General features: G+C 43.3%; 1 protein-coding gene across 3 annotated transcripts in view; it reads right to left on the bottom strand.

The window, feature by feature from the left end:
* Positions 1 to 10,231: 10,231 nt before the first annotated feature.
* Positions 10,232 to 18,804, bottom strand: part of LOC125545780 (protein HASTY 1-like) — a 30,590-nt gene continuing 22,017 nt past the window's right edge. The window contains exons 32-40 of one of the 3 annotated variants that reach the window (XM_048709812.1): positions 16,579 to 16,689; positions 16,395 to 16,469; positions 16,212 to 16,286; positions 15,869 to 15,949; positions 15,711 to 15,800; positions 15,576 to 15,635; positions 15,462 to 15,503; positions 15,318 to 15,383; positions 10,232 to 10,632 (exon numbers count right to left, since the gene is read on the bottom strand). In XM_048709812.1, the coding sequence (XP_048565769.1) occupies positions 10,591 to 10,632; positions 15,318 to 15,383; positions 15,462 to 15,503; positions 15,576 to 15,635; positions 15,711 to 15,800; positions 15,869 to 15,949; positions 16,212 to 16,286; positions 16,395 to 16,469; positions 16,579 to 16,689 (642 nt within the window). In that variant the 3' untranslated portion in view covers positions 10,232 to 10,590. The remainder of the gene's footprint in view (positions 10,633 to 15,317; positions 15,384 to 15,461; positions 15,504 to 15,575; positions 15,636 to 15,710; positions 15,801 to 15,868; positions 15,950 to 16,211; positions 16,287 to 16,394; positions 16,470 to 16,578; positions 16,690 to 18,804) is intronic. The other 2 variants (XM_048709813.1, XM_048709814.1) reach the window with 2 other exon arrangements.

The following is an 18,804-nucleotide window of genomic DNA, read 5'->3' as shown; positions in this document are numbered from 1 at the left end:
TGAGGCCAGGTTCAATCTTTCCTTTCCAAATCTTGCATATGCATCACATATCGCATCACGCATATCATACCATGTTTGCATCATGTTGCTTGAGCATTGCACGTGGTTGATTGTGTCCCTTTTGCTTCTTGTTCTTGCTTGGGTAGAGCCAGGAGACGAGTACGTGATCGAGGAGCCCGTTGAGTACGCTTACGAGGATCAAGGTAACTCTGAGAACTTTGCAGGAAAGATGACTGTACCCTTGAAATCACTTCTATCTTTGCTTGCTTGATGCTCGCTCTTTTGCTTTGCCTACGCTACGATACCTACCACTTGCTTATCTTGCCTCCCACATTGCCATGTAAAACCTCTAACCCACCATGTCCTAGAAAACCATTGTTTGGCTGTGTTACCACTTTGATCAGCCCCTCTTATAGCGTTGCTAGTTACAGGTGAAGATTGGAGATCGTTCCTTGTTGGAACATGTTTATTGTTGGGATATCATAATATTATCTTGTTTATCTTAATGCACCTATATACTTGGTAAAGGGTGGAAGGCTCGGCCTTATGCTTGGTGTTTTGTTCCACTCTTGCCGCCCTAGTTTCCGTCATATCGGTGTTATGTTCCCGGATTTTGCATTCCTTACACGGTTGGGTTATAATGGGAACCCCTTGACAGTTCGCCTTGAATAAAACTCCTCCAGCAATGCTCAACATTGGTTTTACCATTCACCACCTAGCCTCTTTTTCCCTTGGGTTTCCGGAGCCCAAGGGTCATCTTTATTAAACCCCCCGGGCCAGTGCTCCTCTGAGTGTTAGTCCAAACTAGAGCCCCTTGCAGTGCCACCTCAGGCAAACTCGAGGGCTGGTTTTAGTTGTACAGATTGCTTATCCGGTGTGCCCTGAGAACGAGATATGTGCAGCTCCTATCGGGATTTGTCGGCACATTCGGGTGGTGTTGCTGGACTTGTTTTACCATTGTCGAGATGTCTTGTAACCAGGATGCCGAGTCTAATCGGAATGTCTTGGGAGAAGGAATATCCTTCGTTAACCGTGAGAGCTTGTGATGGGCTAAGTTGGGACTCCCCTGCAGGGATTTGAACTTTCGAAAGCCGTGCCCGCGGTTATGGGCAGATGGGAATTTGTTAATGTCCGGTTGTAGATAACCTGAAACTTAACTTAATTAAAATGCACCAACCACGTGTGTAACCGTGATGGTCTCTTCTCGGCGGAATCCGGGAAGTGAACACGGTGTTGGAGTTATGTTTGGCGTAGGTTGTTCTAGGATCACTTCTTGATCATAGTTGTTCGATCGTGCCTTTGCCTTCTCTTCTCGCTCTCTTTTGCGTATGTTAGCCACCATATATGCTAGTCGCTTGCTGCAGCTCCACATCATACTTTTACCCTTACCTATAAGCTTAAATAGTCTTGATCACGAGGGTGTGAGATTGCTGAGTCCCCGTGACTCACAGATTCCTTCCAAACCAGATGCAGGGACCGATGATACCGCTCCAGACGATATGACCGAGCTCAAGTGGGAGTTCGATGAAGACTCCCATCATTACTACGTGTCTTTCCTAGATGATCAGTAGTGGTGCCCAGTTGGGGCGATTGGGGACTATGTTGCATTTGGGGTTTATCTTCATTTTGGTTCCGTAGTCGGACCTTGAGTGTATTTGGATGAATGTAATGTTATTTATGCATTGTTTGACGTGGCGAGTGTAAGCCAACTATGTATCAGTTTCCCTTATTGTATTACATGGATTGTTTGCGAAGATTACCTCACTTGCGACATTGCTTTCAATGCGGTTATGCCTCTAAGCCGTGCTTCGACACGTGGGAGATATAGCCGCATCGAGGGCGTTACACTTGTTCACTTACGATTTGGACTGAGGCTTGTCCTTGTCATAGGACTATGTGATGACGTTGTCCTCCGAGCCCGAGCCACCCGACGAAGGCATCTTGCCTCGCTTAGGAGCCTTTTCCTCCCAATCTTCGGAGGCGGCCCTTTTCTTCCCATGGGGGGAAGAGACGTTGACTTCCCCTTCATTTTTGTCTTCGGATGATGGAATCTTGATTCCTCCGGACACGATGTCTGGTGCACCTTTGGGATGGGGGACATCTTTGGTCCTCTCTGCCTTGCCCTCCTTCACAGGCATCTGGTACGGTGCCGAAGCTAGCATCCTTGTTAATACAGGATCCGATGAACCCTCGAGAAGAGGGGCCGGACACCTAATCAGCTCTGCTTTCTTTACCCAGCCCTGAAAAGAGATAGTTGGATCAGTAAAGTATTACGACATACCTAAAAAAGAGGGGGATGTTCGAAAGTCAAATGCTTACCGGAGTATCCGGATGGTTACAGTCGAGGCCTGTGTCCTCAGTAGTGTCCGGCCAACATTTTTGTTTTCTGAAAAACAACTGCCACATCCCTTTGTGCGTAATGTCAAAGAAGTGTTGGAGGGTTCGTGGTCCTGCTATATTGAACTCCCACATACAGATAGGCCTACGCTGGCATGGAAGGATTCGGCGAATCAACATTACTTGAATCACGCTGACCAGATCGATGTTCCACTCAAGGAGGGTTCGGATGCGAGTTTGTAGAGTTCGCACTTCATCAACTGATCCCCAATTCAGCCCCTTGTTGACCCACGATGCAAGCTGTGACGGTGGGCCAGGGTGAAACGTGGGTGCATCTACCCACTCGGTGCTGCGGGGCTCCGTAACGTAAAACCACTCTCGTTGCCATTGATTGGAAGTTTCGGCAAAAGAGCCTTTTGGCCAAGGAGTGTTGGTGAGCGGGCTGACTACAGCAGCGCCGCACTCTGCCTGTTCCCCGTCGACTACCTCTGGTTTCACACTGAAGGTCTTGAGCCATAAGTCGAACTGTGGGGGGATTCGGAGGAAGGCCTCGCACGTAATGATGAACGCTGAGACATGGAGGAAAGACTCTGGGGCAAGATCGTGAAAATCTAGTCCATAATAGAACATTAGCCCCCGGACAAAGGGGTGAAGAGCGAGCCCTAGCCCTCGAAGGAAGTGTAATATGAAGACAACCCTCTCGCCAGATCTGGGGGTCGGGATAACCTGCCTAAGGGAGTCCTGAATTAGGGGGTCTCCGGACAGCCGGACTATTAGACTATGAAGATACAAGATTGAAGACTTCGTCTCGTGTCCGGATGGGACTCTACTTGGTGTGGAAGGCAAGCTAGGCAATTCGGATATGGATATCTCCTCCTTTGTAACCGACCTTGTGTAACCCTAACCCTCTCCGGTGTCTATATAAACCGGAGGGTTTTAGTCCATAGGACACGACAACTACAACATACAATCATACCATAGGCTAGCTTCTAGGGTTTAGCCTCTCTGATCCCGTGGTAGATCTACTCTTGTACTACCCATATCATCAATATTAATCAAGCAGGACGTAGGGTTTTACCTCCATCAAGAGGGCCCGAACCTGGGTAAAACATTGTGTCCTGTGCCTCCTGTTACCATCCGGCCTAGACGCACAGTTCGGGACCCCCTACCCGAGATCCGCCGGTTTTGACACCGACATTGGTGCTTTCATTGAGAGTTCCTCTGTGTCGTTGCCGTTAGGCTTGATGGCTCCTGCTATCATTGATAGTGATGCAGTCCAGGGTGAGACTTTTCTCCCCGGACAGATCTTCGTGTTCGGCGACTTTGCACTGCGGGCCAATTCGCTTGGCCATCTGGAGCAGATTGAAAGTTACGCCCCTGGCCACCAGGTTAGAGACGGAGTAGGGTGGAGTTGGTCATGGGGACATAACTAAAACGGTGAAGTAAACCATGAAGTGGTTTTAGGGGATTAAATTTACCCATGAACCCTAATGAACATGTGTATGTTCTTTATCCCTTATTCAGGTTTCATAGTTGTCCACAATCAACCATATAGTTGCCTAAAACCAAGTATCCAGTTGCCCAAAATCAACAAATAGTTTGCCTAAACCCATGTATCCAGTTGCCCAATCCTCATGAACAGAAATATTTACCAATACCATTATTTGATAAATATCTAAAGGTTTTAGATAACTTTAATTAAGTTTGTGTCATAGAGGTGGAGTCAAGATTTTCCTCTCCTCGGGTGAAATCCCTTTGTGCGATCGTAGAGTGGAGCGGGTGGAACTGGTCAGGTTTCCTCGCTGGAATTATGAGGCACATGACTATGTGTGTGCGCGCGTGAGCGTGCGTGTGCGTGTGTGTATTTTCTCCTCTGCTACTGCCTAGGTGCCCAAGGAAAACTGTGGAGTTGTTCAGGCTTGGAGTACACACGTGTTTCCTGATGAACTTAGTCTTTTCTAAATGTGGCCGCTTTATCTAGATACTAAGTCATGATGGGACTACACACGAGTTGTCTGGTGAATGCATTGGAATTGTGTAAAAACACCCCAAAAGTTGCTGGCTTTTTCAAGTACAACTCCAGTGCATATAAGTCACATAGTTGTTTTTCTTTTCTACCCACAATGGGCTCTGTAAGGTGAAGTTAGTCTCTTCTATATGTGGCTCTGTTTATCAATACTCGAAGTTGTTGTTGCCACCTCCTTGTTACAACAGAAATGGTTGGCGAAGTGGGGACAACGTCTCACGTCTCCTCCTTTATGAGGCATCTAGTTTTGGATGTCGTGTTTCATCGGGAGCGGCGAAGAGGGCTTTGTCAGACAATGGTGGGAGGTTGGCCGTTGGGTTAGCATCTCCATTTGTAGTGCGGGCTCTTTGTCCATCACGGGGGCTCGCCTAGGAGGTGCAGATTCTGCTCCTCTTGTCATCTGAGAAGATGGGATCAGGCTTGATGTCGGAGGAAGCAATGGAGGCTGCAGGCCCTAAGAACGCCCCGGCGTCGTTCAGTTTGGAGGATTTCAGAAGTACAAACTTGTTCAAAAAATATTAGATGTCCGTCGTTGGATGGTTAAAAGTGTCTAGAAAGGCTGATTCCGACAATTTTTAGGGTGATTTGGTGATCCATGGTGGAGTTGTCCTTATGGTAGGCAATTTAGAGGTGAAGCTAGTCAATTGGCACTCATCATAACCAACTTAGAAGGTTCCTCCGTTGATAGAAGGTCATACTAGGGGGGGAGGAGTTGCTTTTCTATAGCATTAAAGTTGCCTCTGTAGCATAAAAAGTTGCTCGAAAAAAAAAGTTCGTCGAAACCTACTCATATGAGATCTAATTTTGAAGAATTCATCACGAGAACCCAATGGTGAAAACGGATTTGTATTTTGACATTCTAATCAAAAGTTACAAGTTTTTAAAGTTTTTGGTCCCCTAATAAATACAGGTGGGATAGTTATGCGCGTGCATTCGGGTTCCCTTTTTGGCTGTCTTTGCTGACGTGTGGGAAGGTCTTTCCTTATATGGGAGAGCACTCGCTCCCACGTACGAGCGCACGGGCGCCATCGAGTCACGTCCTGTAAAGAATATCCATGTGCATGCATATGCCAACATCATCTATTTATTCTGTTTCAATTTTTCAAAAAGCTACAACTTTTGAACCGAGTGTCAGAACGCAGAACCGTTTTCACCGCTGGGTTTATCGTGACGAGCTCTTCAAAACTAGATCCCATATGAATATGTTTTGATGATTTTTTTAAAGCAACTTTGATGCTAGATGAAGCAATTTTAGTGCTAAACACGAGCAACTCTGATGCTAGATGAATTGCACTGTGTGTATAACTAACTTCGCCTATTAGTCACCTAGTTAGTTGTGTGCAACAGTGTAATAGGTGGTCACCATGATTTGCATACATTGGAAAATAAGTTGTGGATTGTTTAGTTGCCTATCATACTGTGAAAGTTTCTTATCGTAGAGTAGAAACTTGTCTAACATGGTTTCTAAGTTGTCTACCTCAGAAACTAGGTTGCCCTTTCACTACGAAGTTGCCTATGAGTGATCCTCAATTTCTTACAATACTATGAAAGTTGTCCATCAAGGGACCTAAGTTGCCTACAATATCAAAAAGTTTTTGTGGGATCTAAGTCATCTATCATGATTTCAATTTTTGAACTATGTGGGGATGGGTGGTATGAGATATGTGTGCTTTTCTTTTCTAGGGGAGTCTGCCCGCCAACGCTACCGAGCACACGGGTGTTAGCTAGCCAGGTCATGACGAGCTCTTCAAAACTAAACCCACATGGGTATGTTTTGATGATTTTTCTTTTTTCTTTTAGAAAGTAACTTAGACACTGGATGGGACAACTTTAGTGCTAAACAGAAGCAACTCCACTCCAATTTAAAGTAACTAATTACCAACAATGAGCAACTAACTAGTAATAGAGAATAACTTTGAACAAAAGTAGACAACATCATATCACCTTTATAAGCAACTTTCTTTCTACGAGAGACAACTTTAGTGCTAAAAATAGGCAAGTTCACTGCACTTTCTCCTAATTAATTTTTTCTAACATTCTCCTAACTTCAATTGTTTTGTATGTAGCACTAAAGGGGCCTTATGTTTCTAACATCCCGCTATGAGAGACTACTTTAGTGCTAAAAATAGGCAAGCTCACAGGTATACATAGTGTTGTGAAGTTGTTTTGTATGTAGCACTAAAGGGGCCTTATGTTTTGTGTGATTTTTCTTGTTTTTATGCAAACAAACCTAATAGGAAGTCCTACTAGGCCAAAGAGAAGAAGGTGCTCCCCTATAGCACGATAGTTGCCTCCTTCGCACCCAAAGTTTCCCTAAAAAAGTATTCAGTTGCCCACAATCAACAAACAGTTTGCCTAAAACCATGTATCCAGTTGCCCAATCCTCACGAACAGAAATATTTACCAATATCGAAAAGTTATCTGGTGAATGCATTGGAGTTGCACAAAAACACCCCAAAAGTTGCTACTTTTTTAAGTACAACTCCAGTGCATATAAGTCACATAGTTGTTTTTCTTTTCTACCCCCAATGGGCTCTGTTGGGCGAACTTAGTCTTTTCTATATGTGGTTGCGTTTATCAATATTCAAAGTTGTTGTTGCCACCTCCTTGTTACAACAAAAATGGTTGGTGTAGTGGGGACGACGTCTCCTCCTTTACGCAGCATCTAGTTTTGGACGTCGTGTTTGCTCGGGAGCGGTGGAGAGCGCATCGTTAGACAGCTGTCGAAAGTTGACCGTTTGATTGGCATCTCAATTTGTAGTGCGGACTCTTTATCCATCGTGGGGGCCTCGGCTAGGAGGGGCGGACTTTGCTCCTCTTGTCGTCTTAGGAGATGGGATCCGGCTTGATGTCGAAGGGAGCAATCGACACTGAGGGACCATGAGAACACCCCCTCCTCATTCGGCTTGGAGGATTTCAAACGTATGAACTTATTCAAACAAATTCGGGTCATTGGATGGTTAAAAGCATCTAGAGAGGTCAATCCCATAGTGTAATGAAGTTGCTTGTTAACAGCACTACATATGTCTCATGCTTTTTGTTTTTTTTTTCTTATTTTTACACTGGCCAACCTAATAGATAGTCCTACTAGGCCAGAAAGAAGAAGTTGCTTTCCTACAGTACTAAAGTTGTCTCCATTGCACCCAAAGTTGCTCAAGAAAAAATTAATCAAAACCTGCCCATATGGGATCTAATTTTGAAGAACTCATCTCGATGAACCCAATGGTGAAAGCGAATCTAAATTCCGATGCTCGAATCAAAAGTTACAGCTTTTTAAATTTTTCGAAACCCAAATAAATGCATGCGGTCTCTTGGATCACTCTGTGCATTTAAAAACCGAACCGAAAAACCATACCGAAAATAAACCGAACCGAACCAATTTTATGGTTTTTATGGTTTCTGGTTTCGGTATGGTATGAACTTTTCATACCGATTTGAACTTGGTTTTTATGGTATATACCGGAAAATCGAACGGTTAACCGAATAAACCGAAGTAAAAAATAAATTTATATTTCTTGAGATGAACAACCATGCAAGTTGTCATTTTTCTTGTACATGAGTCAAATGCACTACTAAGCACGTAATTTTTTATTGTAACATAGTCACTTTTCTATTTTTAAAATGCTAAGCACGTCCATAACCATCAACAGATGAATCAATGCATGCATATATACTTATATATATATAGTCATATACTATTTGTGTAGAATAGTATGTGTTTTGAGTCATAAATTTGCTAATTATTATTACGTCATTTCCAAATTCGCGTCAACTTTGGTTTTTATGGTATATACCGAAACCATACCGAAATAATTTGGTATATACCAAAACCGAACCGTATTTTAATTTCATACCATATTTACCGAAGTATTAATACCGTACAAACTGAAAAACCATATAAGTTGAACCATGTAAACCGAATAAACCGAACACACAGGGTGACTCTTGGATGATGTAGCGTGAGGGTGTGGAGCGCAATGTTGGAGCTGCTTCGTTCTATGCGTGTGTGGGGTGGAGGGTGTGCTCGGAACAGCAAACGAGCGTAGCAACGCTAGCTAGCCACGCCAGGTATTAGACGGACACTAATAGCAATGCAATCACATTAAACAAATTGGGATCAGACGCCTTAGATGAAGGCAACTTTAGTACTAAACAGAAGCAACTTCACTCCTAAAAATAACTCATTAGCAACAATAAGCAACTAACTAATAATACAGAACAACTTCGAAACGGAGGTGGATAATATGACATCACCTTCGTAAGCAACTTTCCTTCGATAAGAGGCAACCTTAGTGCTAAAAGCAGACAACTTCACTACATTTTGTGTCCTAGTTAATTTATGTAACATTCTCCTAACTTCCTCATCGGTACTTCTAAGTTGCCTATTGTTCATGCTCATATGTCGTCATTGTTTCTAAATGGTCTATAATACTACGATGTCGTTTACCGATGATGCTCTTGTGTCTACTATTGCTAGTTATGATAGACAACATGATGGTGAATCTTGCCACTTCAGAGTTTTTGTAGGCAACTTAGAAAAACAATGATAAACAATTTCAAAAGATTGTAGGCAACTATTTTTGCAAAGTTAGGCACCTAAGAAGCAATTGTAGGCAACTAATTACCAATAGCAGGCAACTAGGCATCAATATAGGCAATTTATATCATTTATAGGCAATTGACCATCAGCCGTAGGCAACTAAGCATCAACAATAGGCAATTGAGCAGCCATGATAGGCAAGTTGGGATAATTTACCGAATTCACAGATACACATAGTGCAGTGAAGTTGCTTTGTATGTAGAACTATAGATGCCTTATGTTTTGTGTGATTTTTCTTGTTTTTACGCAAACCAACCTAATAGTCAGTCCAACTAGGCGAAAAAGAAGAAGTTGCTTCCGTGTAGCACTATAGTTGCCTCCATTGCATCCAAAGTTGCCCTCAAAAAAGGTTTGACGAAACCTATTCATATAAGATCTAGTTTTGAAGAACTCGTCGTCAGAAATCTGACAGTGAAAACGGAACTAAATTTCGATGCTTGAATCAAAAGTTATGGCTTTTACAACTTTTTAAACCCCCAAATAAATGCACGTGGGACGGGATTTAGGCTAATTCAATCAACACCCATGTGCACTACGGGATGTGGCCAACCAATTTCCTTTTCTAGCGTAGACAACTGGACACAAGACATGCACTTACTATATACAGCGATGCGCTCCAGACAACAAACCAGCACAGCGACGCTCCCTAGCCACGTCCGTAGAAATTATGTATTTTTATGGTTTGCCGTGCGTATCTTTGACCGAAACATTCCTGCCATCTCTCTATTTCCAGTTCACTATATTTTTTATTGTTTTAAACAGAAATGTATCGACAGTTTATATTGTTATTTTAATTTGAAATTTAAGGCATGCAACAATGACACCACCTATAAAATACTATGTATCAACGGGGCGCAGTGTGCCGCCGCACAGGGATATGCTAGTTGGAACTAATGCTAAGCTCAACATCATGGCTGGTAATTCCTGTATGGATGCTTATCGTATGCAATTGTTTGTTAGGTACCAGATCGATCTATCACTATCTCACGATATACTTGCACGAATTCGAATTACATTCCAGCCCTGCTGTTCTTGGAAGGGAAGAAAGGAAAGTAGGTGGGGAAGGGAGAGAAGCCGCCGTTCGTCCTGATCCTTCTGGATGCCTATCTCTCTGTCGTCTGTGGCCTTAAGTAGCGAGCTGCCTGGCGAGTGGGTTCAGCAGGCCCAATCCGGCCTAACGAAATTTCAGTTGGGCTGCACAATTCTCTTGGGCCTGCTGTCGACGCGCCTCGGGGTGAAGCCGGTGATTGTCTTGGTGGTATTGGTGGTACGTGCGCTGACATTGTTTTTGTTGCAATAATGCAAATTCCATACACATATAATCTAATCCTTGGTTTATACACATATTTGAATGGGCAGTGAGCACAAGTGCACAACTCCGAAAATTAATCCAGAGGCCGTGCGAACACAACACTGAGCTATTAGGTGATCGTCCAGCAACACAACGTTTCGCAGAATTCAATCCATACCCAGAGCAGCATGTTAAATGCCCCATGAAAAAGATGCTCTAAACGAACAAATAGCTAAAAAGGGTGTGCCATGAAAATTACTAGCATCTTCTGCCCTGAACTTGTGTTGCTCGATCTGATTTCCCCAGAATCAGATATCTGCAATTTATGTGATCCTATTACGTAGGCCTCATCGGTACAAACTCACTTGATTTGAACACCTGCACAAAAAGGTGCAGTACAAGTAAATAAACAAATAGATGAAGAACAATAATTTGTATAACTCGACAGAGCACAACTCTGGCAATGTCAGAATTCAACACAAGAAAACATGATCGCTTAGAAAAGGCACCACTTTTTTGGCCACTAGTTCTAGATATTGTGGATCTGCACCCTTTCATCCATGTCCCATTCGTTTTAAAATATAAGGCACCTATGAGATTCAACTTTGATCAACAAGCAAGTACTTATTTTATGTCCTAACAAAATCCACCGGGCCGCCTTCTCCTCACCACCCACCACCTCACCAGTAAACTCTCTCCTACAGTTCGATGCTTTTGATGGCAGAGTGCCTCGCACTGCTTATCCACAAAAGATAGACTGAGTTAGGATTTAAGTAGCATATATCAGTGACCGCATATCTCTGTGTCACTTGATTAAGTCATATAGGTTCCTCATGGAATCACAATGCTGAACCCAAACGCAAATCACAACATATGTTGTGTAAACTCTTCAAGTCACTTTATGTCTTAAATTAGTCGGAATGGATTTGGTCCAACCGACTTAGTGAGTTTCTTATACTCGGTCACTCCCTATAATAATAATTGCCCATGTATGTTCATCAAGAAATCCTCGACAGGATTTTGCAATATCTCAGTGTATGTTGATGATTTCACATCATTTGACAACACACAAGTTATTGATAAAGCACGTGATCATCCTAAGACAGGACTTTGAGATGAAGGATCTGGGTAATACCAATTTTGCTTGGGATCAAAACTCAAGCAACTTCACTCATGTATTACGGTACACCAAGTACATAGCATTGTGTGGCATTAGTTGTGACTCCTGCCTATCCATGGTACTGACCCTTTGTTGCAGGTTGGTGTGATGCTCCAGTCCATTGAACGAGTATAGCGTACACTGTATTCAGCTAAATAATGCCAGATTCCACTTTTTCCAGGCTGGTTGTTTTGGAAATTAATGAATAATAGTTCTAGGTTGGTTATTTTAAAATGAATGAACAGTTTATACGTATCTTTCACAAGATGAACTTTTGGAACATTCCTTTTACACCATAGCATTTCACTCTTGTGATCAAGTATATTCTGTAACAACACAAGCAACAAAATTGATATGGACAAGTCATATCCACCCAACACTCTCATGGATGTTCGATCTCTATACATTGAGAAAGATCTACCACTGTGAGATCACAGACACGCTTTGTTTCCTACTTGGTGTAAGAGCCATCTCATGTAAGTCTTCAAAAGAGTTCCTATTGGCTACATCCACCAATCACTCTGAACGACAACACTTGAATTCTTGTGGCTCCACGGAATGATAAATCACATACATGTGGGGTTGATACTACTGAATCACCAATCATCCACTATCTCTAAGATAATGTTCCTAGTGTTGTTTGGATTCAAACGGGTTACATAATGGGCAATATCACGATATTACCCATCTTGCAAACTAGATCATGTGACAACCTTGCAGATTTATTCACCAAGTCCCTTCCACATTCAACATTCATCTCTTGTAACACTATAAATACCTCAATCATCAATAAGGATTACACATTGTTTTCATTACATCATTAGTTTGTTCTCTTGCTGTTTCTCTTGTAACACATTATCATCATCAATACAGAATTACTGTTCCTTTCATTGTTTTATTATTACTCTTTCCAACTACACCGAGTACAAACACGTTATCACACTCCACTATCAAGGTAGAAGATGTTGAAGAGTATATGTGGATTTCCTAGCCCCTTTCCATCAGTTCAGACTTTTCGTTGCGTTGGCTAGTGCATGAAGCTTAACATAGTATCAGAGCCTAAGGTCTCGAGTTCAAGTCCTGGCTTCCGCAATTTATTCAAAAACTGCTGTTGTCCCCCAATATGTCCCACATGTAGGCCTCTTGAGCCATACCTCTGACTATTCATGTGTTGACTTTTCGTGTCACACGCGAGAGGAGGTGTTGAAGTGTATATGAGGATTGCCTAGCCTCTTTCCATCAGTTCGGACTTTTGCTTGCGTTGGCTAGTGCGTGAAGCTTAACAGAAGAAACTACGACGATGAGATGTCATTCCTCACATCTCTTTCTCCGCCTTCTCGCGGAGGATCGCCACCATCACTTGATAGCGCTGTCGCTTCATCCGCCACTGTTGGGGTGTTTCACCTGGACAATTAGGCCTCATAGTGGTCGCTGCCACCACCCTATGTTATGGACAGCGCCGCGTCGCCCCAATGACTACCACGCCGCCCCAATGAGTGCAAGGGCCGGAGACCTCAACCCATGGTTGATGGTTGGATTGAGCGCCCCAACGTTGGACGTAGAAGGCGCCGCCAAGCCTTGGTCCTGCCGCATCACGGATGACCCGCTACCCAGTGCATGGGTACATACTGTACTCGGTGTGCTCCAGGCTCTTGCGCTAGGCTCTCAGGCTGCTGACACCGACAGAGGAGGCCGCACACACATCACAACCATCGGCATGGACCGGCGCAGGAACGAGCGCGGGACTGACGTGGGACCAAGCGTCGCCTACAAGCCGGTGTGGATATTTGTCTTTATCGCCATGCCGTCATCTCCGTACACATCAGGCTCGTCGCCACCTCTACAGATGCATTGTCGCCGCCGACAATCAAGCTCGCAAATGAGCACCTCAAAAGCACCGCCGCCTCTAGCGACACCTCGTTGTGCGAGGAGGGCTTTGTCCCTCCACCATTGATATAGCTTGAGGAAACACGCAAGGAGACGCTACACTTTGAGACCTACACCACTGACGCAACTAGAGCGAGTTGGATCCGGAGAGGTTTCTAACTCTAACAGGCGCCAGAACGGGGGCAGTTAAAGTTTGCGGCGGTCCAAGCCCATGCACTTATGGCCTTTTTGCTAAGTACTCCATATATTTTTCAGGTTTCACAGAAGGTCACTCTAACAATATTATTTATGTATTTGTTTTTTTAGCCCCTCTATTTATTACTGAGTCTATTTCTGTTTCACTCATGTTTCTTTTACTCTAGAACTTCTGTAAATGTATATAGCCCCTCTGTATATAGGTGTCTCCAAAGTACAATACAAATAGTTCAACTAAAGTCTTACATACTAGCCACACGCTCAAGCCAAGCAACAACGCGCGACTTTGTGCAGCCCACAGTTGTTGAACTGCAAGCACAGCCTCTCTGAGCTAACCCTCCGTTGCTCCGCGTGCTCGCTCAGTCGCTCTTGGCATCTCACCGCCAGCGCCATTCCTGAGTTCATGACTTATTTTTTAGATTGTTCGTGATCCAGTTTACCGCTCGTGTCTCAGATTTATTTAGATACTGGTTGGAGGCTTTGGACTGCATTCTCAATTATATGATGTTCGTATGAACCCTATTCTGTTATTTAGATACTAGTTGGAGGCTTTAGACTGCATTCTGAATTATATGATGTTCGTATGAACCCTAATTCTATATTTTTGTGGGCTTAAAGTTTTGGCATATTTACACGAACCAAGATTAGTATAATGATATACATGTGCACTAGTAAAAGAATATCTTGCAAGAATGTTTGTTGGGGCACAGCCCACATAGCCCCAACTCTGGATCTGTCATGCTGCTTAATATATAGTTATGACAACAAATGACAAAAATAAGTGAAGCATGAAGCCTGTTGTCTCAATATAGCCAGTCCCAAGCCCGGATAAAGGAGGAGGGCTGTGATAGGCTTGGCAAGCCAACGTGAAAACTCAGCCACTCTTATGGAGATGAAACCCAAAAAAGGGTCAAAGTCGGATGGATGAAGTGACGCCAAGCTTCTAACATTCTCTGTGACAAGAGAGTACCACAAAAGCTAAAAGGCAAGTTCTATAGGACGGAGGTTCGACCCGCAATGTTGTATGGCACCGAGTGTTGGCCGACTAAAAGGCAACATGTTCAATAGCTAGTTGTGGCAGAGATGCGCATGTTGAGCTGGATGTGTGGCCACACAAGAAAGGACCGAGTCCGGAATGATGATATACGAGGTAGAGGTGGGGTAGCACCGATTGAAGGGAAGCTTGTCCAACATCGTCTGAGATGGTTTGGGCATATTCAGCGCAGGCCTCCAGAAGCGCGCCTGTGCGGGCGGCTAAAGCATGCTGATAATGTCAAGAGAGGTCGGGGGTAGACCGAACTTGACATGGGAGGAGTCCGTAAAGAGGGATCTAAAGGACTAGAGTGTCATCCGAGAACTAGCCATGGACAGGGGTGCGTAGAAGCTTGCTATTCATGTGCCAGAACCATGAGTTGGTTGCAAGATCTTATGGGTTTCACCTCTAGCCTACCCCAGCTTGTTTTGGACTAAAGGCTTTGTTGTTGTTGTTGTGGCATGAAGCGGAGTCAGGTCGCTAATGGTGGTAATCCAACAACGAGGCAGATCGGGATATAGGAAGGAATGGGGCAGAGATCAAGGGAGGACAGAGAAGATAGGAGTGGCTGCAACGTAGGATCAGGTTCATTATGTGGCAGCTTACGTGGTACAGTTATACTTCATACAAATTCAGTGGTATAATTTTTGCTCCTGCTGCAGTCCGTCTTGTTGGTTAAATTTATGGTCAAACTTAGATCTCAAAAAACACGGGCGCACTACATTGTGGAATGGAGGGAGTACAACAAATGTTCTAGGTACAGTGCACAAGGATTTAAAAAATACTCACCTTCTCAAGAGGTTGTCTAAGCATGTCGTAGTATTTATGTTCATAATGCCTTGTGTCCCTCCAAAACTGAAGAAGCAAACCAAATAGTGAACACAACAACACAATAGTCCCAAAGTTATAGCAAGATATTATACTTCAACATACATGCTCAAGATTTCCCTTCCACGCCTCGTTTGCATAATCAACCTGTCAAAAGTTGACAATGAATAATTTCCATGAACACAACGAGTTATAATTGACCTTTAGGAGGAAGCCTACCATTTTAACAGCGTCATGAGATGTATCATCATCCTTTCTTGGTAAGAATTTTTGAAGATCCTGATATTCAAGAAAAAGAATGGGCCCTAATCAACCATGTAATATGAGAAAACAGAGATAGCAAAAGAAGTATACCATTATTGCTCGGATTGCATAACATCCATCAAAGCAATGCCCAGTCAAAGCATTAAATGTATCCAATAATTTCTTAAACAATTCTTTTTCCTTCAAAAGGAAAAAAATGTTAATATACGAAATATGGATTTAAATATAAATATAAATAAGAAAAGTACCCAATCAATAGAAGAATCATCAATACTGAAAAAGCCTTCTTCATCCAGCAGATCCATCAAACTTGCAAGTTGACCTTTCACCTGGAATTTTTCAATGTAAATACATGGTTCAACTGAGCATTAGATTATACTCTCTGAAAAGTCTGAACCATGGTGATGCAAAGTCTGAACCATGAATTGTTCAGAGAGGTTAGGTGTGGTCTTTTTTTTTCCTAGAAGAATTGCATTAAATTACTATTGAGAAGTAGAGCCCTCCATGAAAAAGGACAAGCATCACCAGGAGAGAAGATTACACTAACCTCTCTGAAAAGTCAAGTTGAAAATACAGAACAGGTTTCCATACCTCATCATTAAGATCTCTCAAGCTCTGAGTGTAACCGTTCATTTCGTGTTCCCGCTTAGCAATCTTGGTCATTCGCTATAAAAGAGTAAAAGTGTGTAGGAGAATAATTTGTAACATAATCATCAAAAACAAAAGAAGAAGAGTGTAAAATCGACCAAGGAATTCATGCGAAGTAACAAGTACCTCAAAGGACATTTTGGCAAGATCGTTATCCAGTTCTTCAAACTGACCACTCTCATCATCTCTGCGAGCACTTTCCTGAAAAAAAGACGACATACAAACAATGCATAAAGAAATTAATACTTAATAGATAGATGTGTGGAGCCATATAGTGGAACCTTTCCAACAACAGAAAATTATGTTCTACCATGAAAGAAGAGAAGTCAATAGCATCATCCCATGTGCATGTCGCCAAATATTTATCCATATAATTATCAAACTCTTCATGCAGACGTACTTGTTTTTTAGCTGTATAATACTGGACAAAAGGACCTCCCAAGTTAATACAGACTAGAAGGTGACCAAGTTAAAAGAGCTAAAGAACCAACAAGTCAAAATTTAGTAGTTGCGAGATGGTAACAACAATATTGTTGATACGACCAAATTCTGGTCTGACTGCTGGTTGCAAGGTGAAACAGTGGCGGAGTTGGCTCCTAATTTGTTCTCTTAATTCTCAAACAAGACATTAATTGGTGACGCTGGCTCAAAAGCTCTTACCAACCGAAGATAGGTGACTGACATTAAGGGACCAGCCGCAGCCTGCAGCATCTTTTCACCCCCGCTGCCTACTATGTGATCAAGCCCCGGAAACTATGCGACACCTCTTGATGGACTGCACCTTCGCCCAGCAAACCTGGCATGAGGTAATGACTCTAGGAGTTCAGATACCTACACCAAACCATGAGGCAACGCTAATGGACTGGTGGCTGCGCGTGACACAAGCAGCAACAACACTGCAGCGCGAAGCGCTGCCATCCGTCACCCTCATCGTGCCTTGGATGATCTGGAAGCACAGGAACGACGTGCGTCTTCGACAATGCCAGTCCTTCAATTGCAATTCTTGTAGGCAGGATCAAGCACGAGGCCTCTTCTTGGGCTATGGCCGGCGCTCTAGGACTTAAAACTGTCTTGCCCTCCACCTGGGACGTCCACTGACTCCCTCCCATATATCTGTGACCTCCTAGGAGGATTGTACCATATTCTACCTTTTCAATGAAATGAAACGCAAAGGTCTTTTGCGTTTTCTCGAAAAAAGTTAAGGGAGCATTAATTGTGCAAGTTATTGTCGAATATCTTCAAATTTGGGATATGGTTGACAACTTTGTCTTACACCATGTGTGCCGTATCAGCCTGCAATGGTTGCTCTCTGGGATCCATCGAGTTTGCGCCCTGGAAAAGGATTTGGAAATCTTCAGCTCTGCTGCTTTGATTTTTCATCTGATTGGCTGTCAAGAAACGCTGCTGGACAGCTGATTGGTTATCTATAAGCGTGGGCTGCCGCACTCTGCTGCTTGACCATTGTGTGATCAAGAAGAAATTCAGCACATCCTGGTTTCTTGTGTCTCATGGCAAGTCTGGATGCTGGCTCTCCAAAAGTTGGTATATCAGCTACTGCCCCCCAACCTGGTGTAACTTTTTTCTCCAGGTGGTGGTGCAGTGTTATCAAGAGGACTCTCCTAAAGAGATGAGTAAAGGTCTTAAGTCCCTCATCATTCTGGTTGTCGGGAATTATGGAAGCACCGGAATGCTTGTGTGCTGAGGGAGCAAACCCTTGTATTCCTATGGTTTTACAAGTGGTGGCTAGTGAAAGTCGTTTGTGGTGCTTTGCTGGAGCTGCAGCACTCAACAAATTGCTCATGTGGTCACTTACCCTGGACACTTAGTCCACCTTGGGGTAGTGTGTGGTAGTGGTCGCTGTTCTTCTGTGTGTTGCGCAACGGTTTTTTGCGTGTGTTCTGGGAGCAGGCCAGTCAGCCTCTCCTTTGTACTCCCTCCGTCCCAAAATAAGTGTCTCAAGCTTAGTACAACTTTGTACAAAAGGCAGTACAAAGTTGAGAGACTTATTTTGGGACGGAGGGTGTACTTTATTCCTTTCATCTTAATGAAACAACACAGAGCTCCCCTGCATCGTTCGAGATGAAGAAAAAGGCAAAAGCTTATAAATAGGTATTTTTCTGGCTTATAAGCCAAAACTAAGCCTAACGAAACACCCCTAAGCTAAAGGCAGTAACCTTTGTAAGCTTGCACCTCCGTTGAGCAGTGAGTTTACTGAAACAGAATTCAGAGCTTAACTAAAAGCTAATGTATAATTTTGTGAAGGATCCTGAATCTCACTTTTGGCAGAAAAATTGGACTAGGCTGTTTTCTCTGGCTCCTTTGACTTGAATAATACTTGTATTTTATCAGGACACCATACAAGTAACACACTGTAACACTGATGCTAGATGACACCAACAGGCAAATTAACAACTCTGGCATTCCTCCATCTCTGTTTGTGATATACTATATTACAATGAAGTAGCTTATGCCGGACTTCACTAAGTCTACGCAGGTTGATCCCCCCAAAATAAAATCTTATAAGTATGTTCAACAA

This window comes from Triticum urartu, chromosome 3 (assembly GCF_003073215.2).
Source record: "Triticum urartu cultivar G1812 chromosome 3, Tu2.1, whole genome shotgun sequence".
Lineage (NCBI taxonomy): Eukaryota > Viridiplantae > Streptophyta > Magnoliopsida > Poales > Poaceae > Triticum > Triticum urartu.
Note: the sequence above shows the minus strand (reverse complement) of the source record. Positions and strands in the feature narration are given on the sequence as shown.